At 38.7% G+C, this 22,198-nt stretch overlaps 1 protein-coding gene across 8 annotated transcripts; it reads right to left on the reverse strand.

The window, feature by feature from the left end:
* Positions 1-3,906: 3,906 nt before the first annotated feature.
* cep68 (centrosomal protein 68) lies at positions 3,907-16,835 on the reverse strand. 8 transcript variants are annotated; one of them, XM_061964438.2, is made up of 9 exons: positions 16,627-16,835; positions 15,837-15,908; positions 13,975-14,261; positions 11,222-12,367; positions 9,409-9,583; positions 9,158-9,327; positions 7,789-7,902; positions 5,762-5,800; positions 3,907-5,697 (listed from the first exon to the last, which is right to left on the reverse strand). In XM_061964438.2, exons 3-9 carry the CDS (start codon positions 14,248-14,250, stop codon positions 5,692-5,694), a joined length of 1,926 nt encoding a protein of 641 aa, XP_061820422.2. In that variant the 5' UTR covers positions 14,251-14,261; positions 15,837-15,908; positions 16,627-16,835; the 3' UTR covers positions 3,907-5,691. The 8 variants fall into 8 exon arrangements, with proteins under 8 accessions (XP_061820422.2, XP_061820413.1, XP_061820378.2 ...); XM_061964429.2 differs by lacking the exon at positions 5,762-5,800 and adding an exon at positions 5,801-5,849 and having other exon boundaries at positions 3,908-5,697; XM_061964394.2 differs by having other exon boundaries at positions 3,909-5,697; positions 5,762-5,849; positions 16,632-16,835.
* Positions 16,836-22,198: the final 5,363 nt, after the last annotated feature.

Here is a 22,198-nt window from a genome sequence, read left to right on the forward strand (position 1 = left end):
TGTTTGTTACTTATGTATGTTATGTTGCAGCTATTTAAAATAGCTTTGTCGATTTGTTCTGGCCAGAAACAAATTGGCCTTTGTAACATATCTTTGTCTTTGTGTGTTGTATGTAGACCACATTGCTTAGCAGAGTTCAGTGATGCAAATGTATGTCAAGTTCATCAACAGATTGTATTACTCTCCAGTGCAATAACAGTACTGAAATGAAGGCTAAAAGGGCATTAATGGGAGCTTTAAGAAAATAAGAAGAAAAAAATAAGTAACTAAATAGTTACTTTTCACAGTAACGCATTACTTTTTGGTGTAAGTAACTGAGTTAGTAACTGAGTTACTTTTGAAATTAAGTAACTAGTAACTGTAACTAGTTACTGTTTTTCAGTAACTAACCCAACACTGGTCAACTGAGTTTCGTTTTTTTAATGACTTCTGCTGGTGGTGTGCCTCTGGATTTTTTCAACGCATAAAATGTGACTTGGCTCAAAAAAGGTTGAAAAACATTGGTCTAGAGCCCAATTAGGCTGCTGTTTATTTACCTCAATCGCTGCAGATTTTGGTGTATTTTTGAAAGGTTTAGAGACAAATACAAAAGCGATCATGGAAAAAATAGTTGAAATGGGATAGAGTGGATTTTTACACTCTTAGGAAAAATATTTTTTTTAAGATTTCAACCATTTATCGATGTTACTGCTCGCTCCAACCTGACTTCATTTGACACTCACAGTATTGAGAGAAGAAAATATTTGAGGCACATCATGTCTTTACATCTGAGGGCTCCACAAAGTAAGCATTAATCCGTGAAATACAAAGTTTGACTTATTCGTGCATCACTAAGTAACGTATTTGATTGACATAACGAGTGCCATGCTGCTGTGATCGTGGCACTAATCAGAAAAAGGGTACGTTTGTTTGCAGGTGATTTCCTGCTACAAATATTAGTCTCATCTACAATTCATGTCTGCAGTTGTTTTTATGGTGTGAAGTTCATATTTTGTGTCATTATTTAGCTATAAATGTCCCTGTTGGTCAGCAATGTTTGCTAGCGATGTTTAGATTAAGTATATGCTGTTGAGCCTACAAGAGATTTAGTCATCTAGTTTATCAATTAATATTTTCTTGATGCTAACAAATATCACCAAAGACGATATAATGTCCTGCACAACAACAACAACTAAGCTTTTAGTTTCTGTTATGAACATCGAGAAAAAAATTACGGTGTATTCGACCAACGATAAAATATTTATTACTAGGATTTAACATGATGTTAGTTTATTTGCACAACCAGGTCTTCGTAGTTATATTTAGGCATAGCACCCACAAAAGAACACAAACTAATGCGATCTCTTGTCCTTTTCTTATTTTTAGGTCTGCTCTCAAACACTACTAACTAGTCGGGAATGAAGTTGATTGCACCACAGAAAGTTTCTCAAAAAATCTAATGTTCAAACAAACATTTTACAAAGTGATCCCTGCAGACACAAGCATGGTCAGATTGTATTCCATAAGATGATGAAAGTGATATTTTTAAGAGCCACTTTTGTTTCCCCCCTGACTTTATTACCTCTATGAACCACTTCTTTCAGGACTCTATGAAAGCTATTTCCTATATCTCTATTTGAACGACACCCAGCACAGCAATAGGGGATTTTTTGCTCAAACTCTATACTCACTTGTTTTAATGCTACGCTCGAGCTGCTTGACCATCGTGTGAATTAAGTCAGCATTAGGCTCTCCAGCCTTCACGGCGAACCTTCACTTGCCATATTTTTCTCCTTTCTGTGTTGCAGGAAACCTATTCAACTGCTTGACACATTTTTTTGTTAGTGGCTCATCTGCATGCCGCACAACAGGGCATATTTACATGGCAAACACTCTTCAATTAAAAGAAATGTATAACGAGGAAATTCAGTGTGGCTTAGCTGCGGGTTCAAACTAGTATGTAACATGGCGCCCTGCAATCACACGAGTGCCTTTTGACCAATCAATTAAGGAGATTGCTTGAAACCGGAATGTCCATACTCTCTCTATATGTGACTCTGAACAGGTGCAGAGTGAAGATGTGGTCATATAAACAACAGGCGCCATGACTTCTCCCAAGGACGTGTGTGTTTCTGACAAAAAAAACAACTAAATAATATGTCTATATTTAGTTGGAAACATACTGCAGCTCATAAACTTACAATAAAACTTGCTTTTATTTCTTCAGAGTATAATTTTGCGAACATATTTGACGCACTCTGCTGCTACATTCCTGTAGTGTTTTTCGTGACCAGAAGGCTCTTAAACACAGGACACGGTGCAAAATTAAAAAAAAAAATACACAGAATGACCATAAAAATCAATTATTGCCCTCATTTTGCCAACATCTTCATTAGCTTTGGACCAACAATCACGGAGAAATTGTGTGAAATACAAACCCCGTTTCCATATGAGTAGGGAAATTGTGTTAGATGTAAATATAAACGGAATACAATGATTTGCAAATCATTTTCAACCCATATTCAGTTGAATATGCTACAAAGACAACATATTTGATGTTCAAACTGATAAACATTTTTTTTTGTTGCAAATAATCATTAACTTTAGAATTTGATGCCAGCAACACGTGACAAAGAAGTTGGGAAAGGTGGCAATAAATACCGATAAAGTTGAGAAATGCTCATCAAACACTTACTTGGAACATCCCACAGGTGTGCAGGCTAATTGGGAACAGGTGGGTGCCATGATTGGGTATAAAAACAGCTTCCCAAAAAATGCTCAGTCTTTCACAAGAAAGGATGGGGCGAGGTACACTCCTTTGCCCACAACTGCGTGAGCAAATAGTCAAACAGTTTAAGAAGAACGTTTCTCAAAGTGCAATTGCAAAAAATTTAGGGATTTCAACATCTACGGTCCATAATATCATCAAAAGGTTCAGAGAATCTGGAGAAATCACTCCACGAAAGCGGCATGGCCGGAAACCAACATTGAATGACCATTACCTTCGATCCCTCAGACGGCACTGTATCAAAAACCGACATCAATCTCTAAAGAATATCACCACATGGGCTCAGGAACACTTGAGAAAACCACTGTCACTAAATACAGTTGGTCGCTACATCTGTAAGTGCAAGTTAAAGCTCCACTATGCAAAGCGAAAGCCATTTATCAACAACATCCAGAAACGCCGCCGGCTTCTCTGGGCCCGAGATCATCTAAGATGGACTCATGCAAAGTGGAAAAGTGTTCTGTGGTCTGACGAGTCCACACTTCAAATTGTTTTTGGAAATATTCAACATTGTGTCATCCGGACCAAAGGGGAAGCGAACCATCCAGACTGTTATCGACGCAAAGTTCAAAAGCCAGCATCTGTGATGGTATGGGGGTGCATTAGTGCCCAAGGCATGGGTAACTTACACATCTGTGAAGGCACCATTAATGCTGAACGGTACATACAGGTTTTGGAACAACATATGCTGCCATCTAAGCTTTTTTATAGACGCCCCTGCTTATTTCAGCAAGACAATGCCAAGCTACATTCAGCACGTTTTACAACAGCGTGGATTTGTAAAAAAAGAGTGCGGGTACTTTCCTGGCCCGCCTGCAGTCCAGACCTGTCTCCCGTCGAAAATGTGTGGCGCATTATGAAGCGTAAAATACGACAGCGGAGACCCCGAACTGTTGAACGACTGAAGCTCTACATAAAACAAGAATGGGAAAGAATTCCACCTGAGAAGCTTCAACAATTAGTTTCCTCAGTTCCCAATCGTTTATTGAGTATTGTTAAAAGAAAAGGTGATGTAACACAGTGGTGAACATGCCCTTTCCCAACTACTTTGGCACGTGTTGCAGCCATGAAATTCTAAGTTAATTATTATTTGCAAAAAAAAAAAAAGTTTATGAGTTTGAACATCAAATATCTTGTCTTTGTAGTGCTTTCAATTGAATATGGGTTGAAAAGGATTTGCAAATCATTGTATTCCGTTTATATTTACGTCTAACACAATTTCCCAACTCATATGGAAACGGGGTTTGTATGTCAACCGGGGTTACTGCCTCCAATGTATTTCTAATCACTGTATGTATCACTCATTATGTATTATTCTAACTGATCTTTATTTTTTGTAAGATGCTCAGTGAATAAGTGTACTTTTGTAGTCATTTCCCCATATTTCTACACAATAACTCAGATATGGTAACACTGACAAGCAGAAGAGAATATGGAGCAATTTCTGGTCCGTCGTTATCTGTTTGAAATGATGACTTGAATATAATAATATTGTTAATTATTCACTCATTTTAGCTGCAATGTACATTGGCTATGTCACTGCCATTTATAAACTACACTACAGTGTGTTGGATCAATGTTAATGTGTATATAAATACATTTACATTTGTGGAAAAATCACGGGGAATATAAAAATATATATTGGAAAAAAAGTCCAATCCACTAAAAATATCACAAACCCCCTAGAATACTTCTGCGGACCACCTGTTAAATTTCTCTGCCGTAGAAGTTCCGGAAATCACTGCATTGTCAAAAAAAAAATCATAATTTCTGGTCAACAATTTTATTTGTAGGAAATCCTGCCAGTTGGTGCCCTTTTTCTCAGAAAATAGGCCTTTTTTGTAGAAAACATTTTATTCACCACAGGTCGGTAATGTATGAATACGTGATAATAAGGTATTAAAGGAACAGCATAATAGCGCAGCATATTTTTGTACGTTGCAATGTGACATAGGTGCAAGATGGCGGCACCTTGAGTGGCTATGTTCAACTTTGTTAAAATCATCAAAACTTTTAGCAAGGTAACAAGTTAATGAATTATTGTAAATGTAAGGCAAGCAAGTATGTTAACGCAACATTAAAGACAAGCGAGCAGGACGACCTCGCGGCTTTAGAAGAAAGGGAGGCGGAGCCACAACAGATGGAAGCGCGGTTGTATTGCTAGCTTGACGACAAGGCTAAAGGCTAAATAATTAGCTTGTCACCTTCCTTTTTCACAAGTAAACAATAACAAAAAAAAAAGGATTATTGGAGTATATAAAGTCTTGAAATTGTAACAAATATTTATATGGATTTGCTGTTTATCCGTGACAGTATTTTGTTCATACAAACAATTTTGTGTGCCTCATAATTGACACATTTCAGGCAAAATTACAAAATGAATAAGGATCTTGAAAAATGTCAAGTAAAAGTATCAATGCTGGTATCAGCAACACTGGCTCGGTTTACACAAATCAGAGTTCTTGCCCTCAGGTGAAACAGATAAGCTACTCGATAGTGCTTCAAATCTGATATTCTAGCACGAGATTTGGACCACATCAGGAGGTAGTCTAAATCCATTTGGAATCTGATCTTTTCAAAGGCAATGAGACCGGTTTGCCACTTTTACACCATCTTTGTTCGAGCTACTTAATTTGTGTGTGCAGGAATAGACACAAAATTATCTTCTTCTTCATCCTACAGTTGTTTTCCATCATCTGCTTACTTCCTCTACACAGACTAAGTGCTTCTTTTTTGTTGACTTTGTATGTTTTGAAAAAGTAGGGGAATCCCTGAAGAGCGCCGTGTATTGTTGCGTTGGTGCCGCTAGGCTGTATCGCTGCGTTGAGTCAGATCGTCCTTGTTGGATCGCTTGGAGGGTAAAAAAAGTTCAATTTGGTCCTTCAAGGCTCCAAAATGCTTCTGGATTAACATCAAAGTGTTTCCTAAAACTGAAGAACACAACGTGTGACTCGATGGTGAACATGTCATAATGATCAGGAGGAAGAGGCTTACCTGGACAGGTGGCCTCCATGGAGCTGAGGAGCTGCTCACCTGTGTGCAGAACACGAGATATCAGCGGCTGATGAATGCTCACCTCTTGCTGAAATGATAACAAAACCATCACATTAGATATGACAGCTGATCACGTAAATCAGGGGTGTCAAACTCAAATACAGAGTGGGCCAAAATTTAACATTGAACAAAGCCGCGGGCCAAGGTTGAACAAATTAACCTTTTAATAGGGACCCAAACAAGTTTTGCATTGAATATTGAACAAGCAAGGCTTATATAACTTTATAGTGACATGTAAAATCGAGTTTCAAATAATAATAATAATACTAATTAAAAAATATCAATGGCATATCAAATAAAATTTAAATAAAAATTGAACGCCTCTTTTCTATTTGCAGCCTTCTGAGGTAAATATCAACATTAACTTTTTCCACAGGCTAATAATAAATTTGAAAATAAAATAACAATAATGAATGAATCAAACATTCAAGCCTTGAAGTAGCAAGAGAAAGTGCATGAATAAAACGTTAATTATTGCTCAGTTTCCTACACTGATTTGCTTTAACACTGAATATGGAACAAGCAACGCTTATATAACTTAATAGTGCAAAATCTTCTTTCAAAAAACAAACGAAAAAACATCAATGGTACTTTAAATAAAATTGAAATAAAAAATGTAATGCCTCTTTTCTATTTGCAGCCTTCTGAGGTAATTATCAAAATTAACTTGGTGGGCGGGGGCGGGGTTTGGTAGTAGCGGGAGTGTATATTGTAGCGTCCCGGAAGAGTTAGTGCTGCAAGGGGTTCTGGGTATTTGTTCTGTTGTGTTTATGTTGTGTTACGGTGCGGATGTTCTCCCGAAATGTGTTTGTCATTCTTGTTTGGTGTGGGTTCACAGTGTGGCGCATATTTGTAACAGTGTTAAAGTTGTTTATACGGCCACCCTCAGTGTGACCTGTATGGCTGTTGACCAAGTATGCCTTGCATTCACTTATGTGTGTGTAAAAGTCGCATATATTATGTGACTGGGCCGGCACGCTTTTTGTAGAGGTTGGAGAGGACGTTAAAGGCAGTGCCTTTAAGGCACGCCCCCAATAATGTTGTCCGGATGGAAATCGGGAGAAATTCGGGAGAATGGTTGCCCCGGGAGATTTTTTGGAAGGGGCACTGAAATTCGGGACTCTCTCGGGAGGGTTGGCAAGTATGAGTATTAGCGGTGAATGTGGTGTTACAGCGGCACTTACAGAGCTGTTTATCTATTTTATGAAGGAATGTAGCTTATCATAGAAATGGCACTCAATGTTATTAAAAAGTATGGATTTTGAATCGAATCGTTTTGAATCGAATCATTACCCCCCAAAATCGAATCGAATCGTGCGGTGCCCAGAGATTCACAGCCCTAATAACTGATTTATGACATGTCAACTGTAATAATATTTGAGATGATAACTGATATTGGACATGATAACTGATATTAGAAAGTATAACTGATACAGTATTATACATGATAATTGATGTTTGGCATGACATCTATGTTAATATTTGAAATAACTGATATTTGACATGGCAGCACGGTGGAACAGGGGTTAGTGCATGTGCCTCACAATACGAAGGTCCTGAGTAGTCCTGAGTTCAATCCCGGGCTCGGGATATTTCTGTGTGGAGTTTGCATGTTCTCCCCGTGACTGCGTGGGTTCCCTCCTGGTACTCCGGCTTCTTCCCTCCTCCAAAGACATGCACCCGGGGATAGGCTGATTGGCAACACTAAATTGGCCCTAGTGTGTGAATGTGGGTGTGAATGTTGTCTGTCTATCTGTGTTGGCCCTGTGATGAGGTGGCGACTTGTCCAGGGTGTACCCCGCCTTCCGCCCGAATGAAGCTGAGATAGGCTCCAGTACCCCCCGCGACCCCAAAAGGGACAAGCGGTAGAAAATGGATGGATGGATATTTGACATGATAACTGATATTGGAAATGATAACTGACATTTGACATGATAACTATAATAATATTGAGCATGATACTGTACCTGGTATTCAGCAAGTAACCTCTTCACGTCGTCAGTGGGTGCAGCCAACACGTCCATCTTGTCAGAAAGCATGTAGAGCCAGCAGACATGCTGCTCTAAGAGCGAGGAGAAGATCTAAAAAACACACAGTTTCATCGCTGGCACCTTACAATACAGCGAGAATACGTTTATGTCGACAAACCTCAGATTTTCTCAAGGAAAAATTTGTGATAAATAGTCTCACCTCTTCAGAAGATATACAGTACAGTAATAAAAGGGTGGATGAAATGTGAAGGCTGTACTCACTTTTGTGAGATACTGTATAGTCGGAGAAGGCAAAGGGATACCAAGGGTAGTGACAGTATTGGCTTGATACTAGTGCACTGGAAAAAATGCCCCTCTTAAAAAGAGTTAGAGAAAAGAAACCAAGGCATTTTGCTTGTAAAGAGCAAAAGAATCTGCCAATGGAACAAATCAAAATTGTCTCGGTAGGATTTCTTGAAATAAGACATTTAAAGCTTTAAAAACTTGAAAGTGATCTTGAAATCAACAGTTAAAACTCAATAGTAGTTATACTCGTTTTGTGAAATTTTGTGTCTCATAACAAAACTTATGATGCTCAAAAGTAGTTAGTATTTCTTCCTCAGAAAATCTACTGCCGAAAAACAAGTTCTTATGTCTCACAAAAAATACTATTCAGGGGATTGTGACTTGTTTAAAGTTTGTTTGGACATTTTGTCGAGAAATTACAAATATATACTCGGAAAAATAGAGTTTCTCCAGTGTGTGATATAGTTATGGTTATGGTATTCGTTTATTTCGAGCATGCATACAATGTGGTACATCACATATTAACAATTTCACTGAAAAGGAGTAGGAAGAAGCAAAGATTATTTTTGTTTGCCAGAAATCACTAACATATTTGTTCACTTCCTGTACTCAACCTGTATCCCAAACAACAGAATACAGTAAGTAAATAAATCAATCAATAATCATACAAAGCTGATCTACTAAGCTTGTTTGCAGAGGATTACGTATCTTACTGGAAATGAGCAAAATATTGAGCGCAACCCATTTATCCGTTTGTTTTCATGTATATGCAGAATATACAGTATGGTGATTATCAGAACACAATACTCGGAGGAAGAGATGCAAATATACAATGCACTCACATTGTGATTTTTTAAGACTAAAACTGTTTTGCGGCCGCTATTTTTAGCACATCTAGAAAGTATGTGAAAACTGGCACAGTTACGCAACTTAGTTAGTTGGTTTAACTTAGTTAGAAGTATCTTGTTCCTGCATTCAACAGGCTTTAAGGCTGGGGAAAAACAACAACTTGATACAAACAGTCCCCTGACCCAAACCTCCCAAACATGTCTATACTTACATATATCTGTTGTATTAAAGAAGGATTATGGTCCTGTTCCACCAGCATGGTCCTCTGAGTGTCACTCAGAGTGAGACCACACAGTTGCTCTACCAAGTTTTCCACATCCTGGATACTGCCGTGGGTCAGTCCTCCTCCATCAGACTCTATCCACGGCCTGGAACTTCTCACTGCCATACAGTCACTGTTGTTAGCTGACAGCAGTAATGCTAAACTAGGTAGCATAATCAACACTATTGTTCTGTGAGTACCTGATTCAGTCACACTCCTTTCATCTACGTTCACATTCTTATTGCTTTCTTCTACCTCTTTGACCGAATTCTTCACAGGTAGCTTTAATGTGTTGAAGATGGAAGCTGTGTCTGACTGCAAAGACCCCCAGCTGGCTGTGACAGGAACACCAAGCCTGGCTGTCAAGTCCTTTACCTTTAAAAGGCAACAGTTACAGTATAAGAATAATTCGAAAATATGGAAATAATAAATATAGAGTGGGGTTTATAAGTATTTAATCCCAATACAAAACGTGGTCTAGTTCTTGATGTGGAAAGCCTTGTTGGCAGGCGCAGAAGTCAGATGTGTGTAACAAGGTGTACTTTGTTTTCCTTACACTAAAGGACTAAACCACCAAATGCAGTATGTCTACTGGGCTGCTTGGTTGAGTTTCTTTTTACCTTGTACAAAAAACAAAGCGAACCAAAGTGTGTCACACAAAACCGCATGAGAATGCTTTCTTATATAATTGGTCTCAAGCAGGCCAAGTATACAAACGAAAAGATTTGCTCGATGGCTACTGAAGGACTAATAAGGGGTGTCCCGAGCCGCTATCAGACCAATATCAGCAAAAAACAAGTATCGGAATATATCTGCATGCATGCAAATGTCCGATATAAGCTCCGATACAGGCAGTCGTGCAGCGTGTCTATTTGTGCAAAGCTGGACGGCCAGGTAACATCGAAATGTCCTCCAATAAACTCACACGGTTGGTCTTTTCTTGTCAAATCCTTTACAAAAGGTATACATGGTAGGTTAAAAGCTACTAGAAGCTAACCACTACACAACAAGTAAGCACACAATAACACACAAACTAGACATTTACGTGATAAGTGTCCTTAATTGAACAATATTGCAGTCTAAACAGCACATTTGTCAATATAAACAAGCATCAAATAATTATACTGTAGCTGCATATTGCTTACACAAATAAAGTCTGCAAGTCAGAAGCGTATTAGAAAGCATCCAGAAACAAACGTGTCCGCATCATTCAATTTACTACGTCGTAGGTTTAACTTATATTACTGTGACCACTGGTTATTGTAGCAAAAAACAAAACAATTACCACTCCACTTCAACTTAAAGACAGTGTACGTCCATTGCAGATGTTTAATAAGTAATACCGTAATTGACTAACTATAGAGCGCACCTAAATCTAAGCTGCACCCACTTAATTTGTTGTGCATTTAAATTTGTACATATACTGTATAAGCTGTGAATACATCTATAACACAAAATATTTACGCACGCACTTGTGTTTATTCACAAATTTAACAAAAGACAGTGCCTGTAACACGGCATGTGATATAGCATACCAGTCATCTCAGCTCGTGAACCCAGAAAAAAATCTATAAATTAGCTGCATAATTGTATAACCTGCAGGGTTCAAAGTGTGGGAAAACATTGGAGACTTGTAGTCCGGAAATTATGGCAGGTTTTCCCTACCTACCACTGTTCTGTTTAAGTAATTTAAATACAGGGAGAAGGCTTAGTGTACTGACTAGTGAGTTACTCTGTACTGCTGGCGTGTTATGTCAATCAACTCATCAAGTCTGCTTATGTAAACGGGAGTCCACCTGTCCGAGGGACGTCAACCAAAACATGTTCCACTGTAGTTGCTTAAAACACAGTACCGGTAAAAGTCGCTGGAATAAATTCACACACTGCTTAAGAAGTGAGAGAATTGTTCCAAAAGGTAAATCACCTGGTTTGGTGTCTTTCAAAACTTCTGACAACAGAAACAGAAAATTCATATCAAACTGGAGTGCTTGGTGAAACTGAGCCTTTACTGACCTGTCTGGAGAGGAACTGCGGCTCCTGTAGCTGATCTGGCAGACACCAGAACTCATTGTCTAAGTCCCCACTAACACATTTGGACTGAGGAAGAACACTTGTTGTACGGATGAAAGCACTGGAGGATGAGGGTTGTGAATATTGAAGCTGGACTCCATCCTGGTGACAATTCACTACGTCTTTGCCTGTACCAAAGTCCAAACAGTGCCCACCAACACATTTGGACTGAGGAAGAACACTTGTACGGATTAAAGCACTGGTGGATGAGGGTTGTGAATATTGAAGCTGGCCTCCATCCTGGTGACAATTCACTACGTCTTTGCTCGTACCAAAGTCCAAACTGTCCAAAGACACCCCAGCAGATTGCGTAAATGAGTGCAGATCTGAGGAACTGATTTTCTGATCACCACTCAGCGTCTCCAACATTTTTGTTTGTATGTTGCTGCTTGGGCTTAAGTTCAATCCAGACAGGCTGGTAAAGCTACAACAGTTGTCCAGTTCAATTCCAGAATCCTGCAAGTTCAGGTCTGTTTGTTGGAGAGAACCTCTGTGGCAGTCAAAGTTATCCCACTCACTGTCCACCTGTCCAGGCCTGAGAGGGTAGGTGTAGTCGAGGAGGGCTTGGTACTCCCTGTTTGGATTCCAGTCTGCAGTCTGCCTATTTGAGATTGGGTGAACAGACTTAGGGATAGCACAGTCCCAATAGTTTGCTTCATATAAGGACATATCTTGTCTACTTGACCACACTTCTGAAGAAGGTCTTTTGAGCTCTGTGTGGCCTCTGTTGGAGTAAGACATAGAGCGTGGTGTGTAGGTGGGGTTGTGACCAGTAGACGCCATTTGCGGCATTAGAGGACGCTCCATTTTCTGAAACTCAAGGAAGGAGCTGGAGAAGCTGCACTTAATTGGTCTTCTTCTAGGGAAAATAGGTGGAGAAGAGTAAGGTTCTTCGTGTTCAGTGCAGCCTCTGAGCTCTGAGATAGCCAGCGGTGAGCCGCACGCTGCTTTCAAGGTTGAATAATCTGAGGTATTGCTGGGACAGAAGCTGTAGCTCACTGGGTCCTCTCCTGACATAGTCTGGTAATTCGTGTTGGTGGAATGCTGATCTTCATCCATTTTCTTGTCACCTATACATGCATATTTCTCCTAGGGCAAAATAGAATACAGAAAAAAAATCACATTTCAGGTATGAAGCCCAATTTAATAACTTCCGGTCAAACATAATGTCAAGCAGTGAGCTTAGAAATAAAAAACTAGGGCTGTAATGGTACAGCATCCTTATGGTTTGGCATGTACCTTGGTATTAAGGTCACATTACGGTTAATTACCGGTACAGTAAGGGTATAAAATACAAACCATGAAACTACTTAGCCAGCAATACAACATTTTAATGAATTTAATGTTTAATGATGAGTACACAGTTATTTACTATCCTGGGCCACTAGGGTCACATCTAGGGTGGACTGCGTCTGCAACATACAAGAGAGAAAAACTACTTTTGGACAAAATGCTCTCTCTTACAGAGGCAGAAACTTTTGAAATACTTTGCCAACCACTATTAGAGATTTGAACAGTTTTGCTACATACAAATTTCACCTAAAGGAGTTGCTAATGTCCAATCAAGGGGCCAATCATGATCCCAACGAAGTGTAACATACAACTTAAGACGATAAATATATAAGCCAATAAAGGTCATTTAAAATCAGACACCTTAGCACTTTACTTCACTTATTTTAATTAATGATGTAATAATCAATTGTGTGTTGTATTAAAAATGCCATGTGCTAAACAATTTGCAAATGTTTATACTTTTTTACACAATCTTAGTTCTTTACAATATTTTACAGTTATTTACCATGTTTATTGGCTATTTGTAATCATTTGTTGCACTTTATCGTGACTACGTGCAATTCCCTATTGCACTTTAATTTCCAACTGAGCTAAAGACCCTACTCTCCTATTTGCTTGAGTGAAAAAAAATTCTGACTGCAAAGCATTCTCCACTGGGGTCATATTATATGTTTTTCTACATTTAAACACTTCCTTGTGAGCTACATAACATGTAATGTTGTTTTTTTGGTCACAATTTTGCATAGATTATGTTTTAGAGACTATCTTTCAGCCACTTTCTGACCGTCGCTTCAGAATGCGCCGTTTTGTGGGCTGTCCTATTTATGTGCCTCCTCTTTAACTGAGTCTTCTCCCTATCGAGTCTTCTCCTCACCAGCCATAATAGAATTTTTAGCGCTTCCATATCGAATCTACTGACTGATTTAAGTTCGAACTATACACTACTTTCTATTAGAAAACGTCTGTATGTATATACTTTTGTAGTTCCGTGTAGTAATATACAACTTTTATAACAAGCTTCATTAATAGTATGTCCTTTGAGAGGATTTGCTTTTGCATTTAGTCGCCTGGCTGGCTGAAATAACATTTGGTTTTGTTTAAATGATTCCCGTTTGAAAATAACATTTTTAGACATGTTTTATCAATCTATTTTTCCTGTAAGCAAGTTAAGGCTGGACTTGGCAGCCCATGTTTGTTATTCTTATACTTTTAATTTGGGATATTAAAACTATTTGTATTGGTTGTATTGGTAATTCTTAAGATCCCTAAAAAGAAAGAAAGTACCTGCACAAATTTACTGTGCAGTGGAATACTGACATAGTATTTTTTTACTTTGAAAATATGTTTGATCTTTATTTATAAGAAATTAAGAAAATTAAAAACAACAAAGACAGAATACTTGCCTTCTGTGTGTGCTTATTTTGATGGGTCTTCTTTAAAATGGATGGTTGTTCGATGGAGAACAGAGGCTTTCTGATCACATAGCACCTGTCATTCAGACACCTGGAAGTCGGTGCCATTGTAACATTTCTACGTGTCAGCACTTTCTCCCATTGTTTGGCTTTCTCATCCCTCGTATTGGCTTCTGTCTTTCGGTTCAGGGTTTTCCCTGGTTTATTTTCTGCAGCATGCATCTTCCCCGGGCTACATCCATCGGTGTTTATCGGACAGAATGGCATCTAGAAAGGTCCTGCAATGGCATGAATGCAAAAAAATATATATATGCTATGATTTTAAAAAAGGGCTGAAAGGACAAAGCTTTTTTTTTCTGTTTACTCAAAGTAACATTTTTAATTTTTAAAAAAATAGACCAAGAACACCAATGGCTAGTTTATGTTACCATTAGTGATTTATAATAACATGTTTGTTTTACTAATGTCTATATTTTTCACAATGACAAGTATGGATGTGTCAGTCGATAGGCCTGTATAGGCCAATTTTGGTTAAAAAGTACTGTATGTGATCACTTTTGCCGATTAATGAGAATCAGAATCAGAATCAAAATCAGAAATACTTTAATAATCCCCGAAAGGAAATTAAGAATGTTGGTCATAACTGCTGATCCTCTCTGGCTGAAACTGTGTTTATTTTTGTACCTTCAGATGACAAGCGGCTAGCGGCGAATTATGTGTCTCCATACACAATATAGCAATGACATTATAACTAAGTGATACATTCCAAAATAAAAATACAATTTACAACAAATTGTCATAATTAGTGCAGAAATACATAGCATAGAGAACATGCAAAAAATTACTTAAATGTTGTAATGTTGACGCTCATAATTCCGGGAGTTTGTGAATGCAACTTTACGGGCCGTAACCATCATAGGTGCATAAAGAAGAAGTGTAGTGTTGTTGTAGTTGTTGTTGTTGTGGCTACTAGCTATCCTAGCATTGCAGTTCTAGTGATGTTATGAAAGCTGCGGTTGGCATGTTGAGGTCAACATCCATTCATTTTCTACCGCTTATTCCCTTCGGGGTCGCGGGGGTTCTGGAGCCTATTTCAGCTACAATCGGGCAAAAGGCGGGGTACACCCTGGACAAGTCGCCACCTCATCGCAGGGCCAACACAGATAGACAGACAACATTCACACTCACATTCACACACTAGGGTCAATTTAGTGTTGCCAATCAACCTATCCTCAGGTGCATGTCTTTGGAAGTGGGAGGAAGCCGGAGTACCCGGAGGGAACCGACGCAGTCACGGGGAGGACATGCAAACTCCACACAAAAAGATCCCGAGCGCAGGATCGAACACAGGACCTTCGTATTGTGAGGCAGACGCACTAACCCCTCTACCACCGTGCTGCCCGTTGAGGTCAACAATAGAGTTAAAAAAGATTGTTTCTAAGAGCTTCTGTCGGGACACTACATTACTTGCAAGAATGTACAGTATCACCGTAAACAACATGTTTTAGGTTACTGAGTCTGCATTCATTTATCAACAAAATGAGGCAAAGAAAACTTTCGTTGTTTTTTGGTCTGGATACTACTGTTAATTTTGGTGTATGTAAGTTTCGGTGTAAGAAGTGGTACCTGGTTTGATGTTGCTAAGTACGCGTCCTGTGTCCCTGACGCATAATTATCTGAAAGGACGCAGTCAACTCACTCTCCTTGCATCCCAGTGACGCACCTCAGTTTCTCCATCAAAAACAATACATTGTGTTTAACATCACAGTAACTAAAGTTGTAGGCATGCAAACATTCATTGATGATGTTGACAAAAATCATTAATAAAATGTGTCGCTGAAAGATTAATTTGCCAATGATAGTTGGTGACATCCTGGCTCGTGTGTTTCCGGACTGGAACGAAGAGGCACATGACTGTGCGACCACTGCCGAGCAACAGGAAGAGAAACACAGCGAGTAAAACCAAACATGAATATCTGGCTCGGTTTGCAAAGTAATTATGTTTTGTTGTTATTGGTGCGATTATTACTCTTCTTTATTTATATAAAGAATTTGAATTTATTTTCATCAGCACTTTGCCTGTTCTTGCTTTTAAAGGGAAACTGCACTTTTTTGGAATTTTGCCTATTGATTACAATCATTATAAAAGACATGATGACAGATTTTTTTTTATTGTATTCTAAATATTAAATAAAAATCATCATAAAAAATTGGGGACTCATTGAATTTTCCCAGCGACCCACTCAAATAACTACCAGGGACTCTACATTGAAAATCCAGCAACATCCCTATACCTGTGCAACGATTAGTAAGAAGGGTGGCTGTGTAACTATAGCAACAAGCAGTAACAAGTGCTACCTGTGTAACCATGGCAACAAGCAGTAACTTGTGCTACCAGTGTAACCATAGCAGTATCTCTACGTCAATCATTATTCATGAGAAGACATTGCATGTGATGTGGCATTGCAGACCAGACTAACATAAAACTATAACCACAACATGTAAATCAACGACAAGTCTAAAAATCTCCACAAATGATGAATACATCATTTACATTAAGTAGTTTGTATCGTTGTGGTGAAATAAAACATACAAGATACTCTCCACAGAAACGATGCAGTTTAGTTTGACGTCACTACTCACCAGACCTTTTCTTCTATACGTCCACGGAAGTACGTCGCGACGCCGGAAGTTGAGTCCAATAGATAAGGAGTGAAAAGTACGATGAATAAAGCACTCTTGGCTGAAGGAAGTCCCTTTCGCCAGTTGTCAATGTGTTTTGGCTTGAAACCTAATTTTTTTGCGACGAGGCCTCGCCATTGTTGTTCAGCCCCCTTGCTTCGGGCGTGCTGCGTTTACGTGTCGTCCTACATTTACACGAACCTCTTCTTTTCTATAGCGACATTCATCGAATACGACTGTAAATACATAAATCATCAACCGTCCATTCATTTTATAGACAAGGTGTCCTCTTAAATGACGCTTACAGCCGTTGGATTTAGGCCAAATATAGTTTGTAGACTTCGCCGGTCACAAATGCTGAAAATACAAATATTACTGTCGGCACTTGAAGCTTACGTAGCATACAAGTGGCGCTTTACTTCGCTCTAGCGTTAATGACTGGCAAGTGCACATTTTTTAAAATCATAAATAACGAATCAATTTTGAATCACGGTCTCGAAAGTATTTGCACTATTATAAAATATGTACTGTCCGCTTAGGCCATTACTAGCAAATACTATTAAAAATTATGTAACTGTTTAGATACAGTGCAGGGCTGTCCAAAGTAAAAAAAATATCAAAAAAGCGTAATGAACAATAACACGTTGAAATGTTGAACTAATGACACTAATAATAATGTTAACTATTCCAGACCTACAGGCAGTTTATTTAATTAAATATACACACAATATATATACTCAGTTTAATTTCATTTATAAAAACATATATGAATTTAAGAATATGATTAATACACTTAAAGTAGATAATACAAATGTGTTCCAACACAAATTTAAAAAAAGAAAAAATGTGTTTATATTTATTTACATTTTGTTTTTTATATGATAAAATTTTTTGTTCCCCCCAAATTGACCATATAAAAACATATCTGACATTGCCAATCAGAAGTGGGGATCATTATTTCAATCAAGACACACTTTCTCTAACAATACTTATAATTCGACTATATTCAAGCAACCTTTATCGATCAATTTTATGAAACAGATTTTAATGAATAAACAATGGAATAATAACTCAAAACAGGCCAGGATGTCATCTTTTTTTATAGCTTTGTCTTAACATTCAAACATGTGGACAGGTTTACATAGATCAGTTGTCAGCACAACCATCTTACTCACCTGAAGCACAACTTAACATCAGGGGATAATTAAATATTTATACAGGTATATTAAATATATTTCAGATGCATCAGTCGACTAGAAGTCCACACAGCGGCCCTTTCTCTCCCAGTCTCCATAACGTGTGGGCTCTGGACCCCGGGGACCTCCTTTTTCCTTTGTCACAGGGTTCACATCATCTTGGAATCCTGGGGGTGACAGATGTCTAATTAGACTGTCCTTCAGAATTGTATCTACTTTCAGAGTTTACAAACTTACAAAAAAAAGGTGATAAAATAACACGAAAAATAAAGAAGGAAGTTAAATACAGGGTGCGACTCCGAAAAAAGCAAGCACTAGAAATGGATGGATGGATGGGGGTCCACAAAGTGTGGACATATAAGATACACATATCTTACACTCTATGCAGAAAAGGTTTAATTACTTTATCAATCAAGACATAAATAAATAAATATTAATTCAATTATATTGTCACATGTACAACGTATGTACAGCAACATTTTGTCTCTGTATTCAACCCATCCTCTCTTTAGGATCAGTGGCAGCCATATGTGTAGCACCCGGGAACCGAATCTGGTTCGTCGTGGTTTAGCTTGTCAGTCGTTCAAGCGTCCCTGTGTGGGCAACCCACAGGGCAATGTGGGCGTAGTGCCCTGCCTAAGGACACAACAGGAGTGACTGGGATGAAGGAAATAGGATTAAAACTGGGAACTTTCTCATTACTGGACAATGCACTCTGACCCCAGATCTAATTACAAAGTCCTGTAAATATTTTTTTATTATATATTAAATATTTTTTTCTGGATAATATGTTGTTATAATTGCGTCATAAAAGCACGTATAATAATATTATTTTATTAAAAATTTAAAAGCAATACTATAATGAATAAAATCAAATGTTTAGCACAGCAAATATAACGACTAAACAAAATACGATGTCAGGAATGCATTCACGGATCCAAAACATGCATGGGAGTTTTTTTTCTCACCAACTAAGTAAAACAATTCTTACTTTCCAGAACATCCTTGTTCTTCTCTTCTTCGTTGTTATCCAATCGCCCTTGGGGAGTTTTAGCTTTCTTTAGGGGCTCTCTGTCTTTTGCTAACCCACTTCCAGCCCGGAACCGTCCTGAACAGAACCCCAAATAAGGCAATCAATCAACAGTCAATCGTCATTGCAGACTTTCACAGTGTAGTCTGTACGACTAAAGTAAAACGTCCAAATTATGTAAGGTTATCTTGTTAACTAAAACAGTAAAACAACCGACCTGTTAAGGCTGGTTCGAAGACTGGACTCTTCGGAAGTAAATATTTGCAGTTGATAACACAGAACGACAAGCGAGACATTTGATGTTGATTAAAATAATAACAATTCTTCTCCAAGCTAAGACAGTTCCTCGATCTGTCAAGAACCCATACTGCGCATGCGTACATCGGCCGCCATCTCAGAAACATGTAAGGTACGCGGTCAAGGACAAAATTTGTGCGGTTACCGAGATAAACAGGAAACCGAGTCATATATGTCTGATTTACACGCAATGCAACTCTTTTATGTGATACATTTAATACAATATTGTATATGTATTATATTTACGTACCTTCATCGATAACATGTGTGTTGTCTTCGGAAGTCTCAGTGCTGTGGATATTACTTGACCAATATAACACACAATGATTGTCAACATATACAATTGCAAACCAACCTTAGTCTTCTTACATTAGACTTGTGTCTCTTTTTGCCAATAAATGGCTACTTCGCATAATGTGAAAAAACAACATATAACCAATGGTGTGAGTTGTTGGAAATGACGTCACTCGTCACTTCGGCTGGAGAGAGCTTGTCCGAGGTTGAGCTTGTCCGAGGGGCTCGGGATCTTTCTGTGTGGAGTTTGCATGTTCTCCCCGTGACTGCGTCCCGCGACCCCAAAGGGAATAAGCGGTAGAAAAATGGAAAATGGATGGATGGATATATATATATATATATATATATATATATATATATATATATATATATATATATATATATATATATATATATATATATATATATATATACACATATATATATATATATATATATATATATATATATATATATATATATATATATATATATATATATATATATATATATATATACACGGGCCGGCCCGTGGCATAGGCCGTATAGGCAAATGCTAAGGGCGCCGTCCATCAGGGGGCGCCATGCCAGTGCCACAAATGTTGGAGAAAAAAAAAAGGAAAAAAAAAGTTGTTACTATTATTTCTAAATACAAAAAATAATCTCACGTTAATTAAAATTTCAAAGTAAAGCCTATTTAATAGAAATATTATTTGTTACAACATTACGCCCCCCCCTCCTCCCCCCGCACGGTGCGTCCCCTCCCTTCCCGTATCATGACTCTTTTTGGACGTCACCACATCAAAAAATCAACACAAGATGTCAAAACGGCCAAAACTGTCAGGTGCCCAGGGAAGAAAAAAGAGAAAAGAAGAGGAGGAGAAACGAGAAAAAGACAGAGGTAGCAGGTAGGTAACGTTAGCCTACATGAAATTATTTGTCTGTTACAGAATGTGATAGTAACCTGGCTTTTTAGCATTAAGCTAATGTTACATGATTCGGCAATTGCTAATCAATAAATAGCTAGTTCTGTTTTAACGTCGGGTTAATATTGTGGAGGGGGCTAAATTGTTATGGAAAATAATAATGTAACGTTAGGTAATTACAGTACTCCCACCTTACATTCCTCAGGGACATTTATATTAGATCTCTTAAGCAGGTGTTTTTTGTTTACATTATTGCCTTCTGGTTAGCTAATGTTTGCCCTGCAGGTAATAGTCACTTTTCCACCCCTTTATATATTAGGTATAGTTGTAAGTAAAAAAAAAGGTCAAAGACAAAGCTATTTGGGTTCTTGTGAGTATATACACTTCACTGCCGATGTGGGGGGGGGGGGGGCACCTAAAATCTTGCCTAGGGTGCCAGATTGGTTAGGGCCGGGCCTGCGTGTAAGTGTGGCATCAGCCCGGAGAGCGTCTCCGTAGTTTTAGAAGATTTTATCCCCGTGTCCTGCCTCCGTTTTAATTCTGTGTGCAGGAGGACGCCGTTGAAGTGGGTGGAGCCAGGACGCTGACCCACTACGCCTGTCGCTGTTGTACTCTCACCATAATATTGGATACCAATTGGTATTTTTAGTATTGACAACTGGACGATTTAATGTGTATTGTAATAAAGTGCGAACAAGCATAATCATCTTCCCTTATTTTGGACAGCTGCTCTCACTACATTGGGTTCTTAATATTTATATTTGTTTTAAGCAACATTTTTATTAGATTTTAATATTCCACCACTCGGGTCCATTACAACCGAATGTGAGAAAATGGCTAAGGCCATGTCTACACTAAGTCGTTTAACCCCTTAAACGAATAATTATTTAGCCTAAGCCCTGTTTCAGCCACACTAAACCAGCGTTTAAGATTCCCCTCCTCGGACAACATTTTACACGGGTATTTCTTGAATCTCCGGCACTTAGCTTTGTATGGACTCATTGATCATTTACAAACTGAGTTCGGAGAGGAAGTGACGCCAGAAAGACCGCTCCCCAAACAGAAAGTGACATCCGAAAGAACACGCCACAGCCAGCTTCAACAACCCGTTCGATAACTCGGCGGCAACGACTTGAAAGATGGAGGCGAGTCATCCAGACATGCCCGTGTTTCCCCTTCTTGAACATGTACAGGCGCTTTTGGAAATCACACATCAATACCTTTGGAGAAGGAAACGGGCGATTGCAGCTATTTCGGATACAACACATCTCAGACGGCAACATAGCAATGTTGAGCGACGGTTTTGGATAAGCCCTGGAGGAACGGCAGCCTGGTGGGATATGTTTGTCACCGAGTGTGTTGTGCCAGAGGAATGGCAAGAGAACTTTCGAATGTCCAGGTCAGCTGTGAGTCTACTTAGTGAAAAACTTTGTCCATTTTTTGAAGGAGAGACGACAATGCGGGCTCCCGTGGACAAGGGTAGACTACGAAAAATAGCCAATGAATTTGGACTGGCAAAGCAGACTGTCAGTCATTGTCCGCTATGTATGTCGAGCGATTACTCAACGTCTAGTTTTGTACTCCATAACTATTGTGAAGCCATGAAGTGGTTGCGGCCGTCAAGTATGACCGCCAATTTCAGCCTACACGCACAGTGTCCTGTTGTTGTAAAATGTTCTTTATCGCATTGTTTACTTTCATACGTCCATTAAAGATATGATTTATGTATGATGGTAACAGCTGCTGATGGTGAGGCAAGCAAGGTTTACTGTTAAAAGAAGGGGGGGGGGGGGGCACCTAAAATCTTGCCT

The sequence above is a fragment of the Nerophis lumbriciformis genome, linkage group LG02 (genome assembly GCF_033978685.3).
Source record: "Nerophis lumbriciformis linkage group LG02, RoL_Nlum_v2.1, whole genome shotgun sequence".
In the NCBI taxonomy this organism is placed as follows: domain Eukaryota; kingdom Metazoa; phylum Chordata; class Actinopteri; order Syngnathiformes; family Syngnathidae; genus Nerophis; species Nerophis lumbriciformis.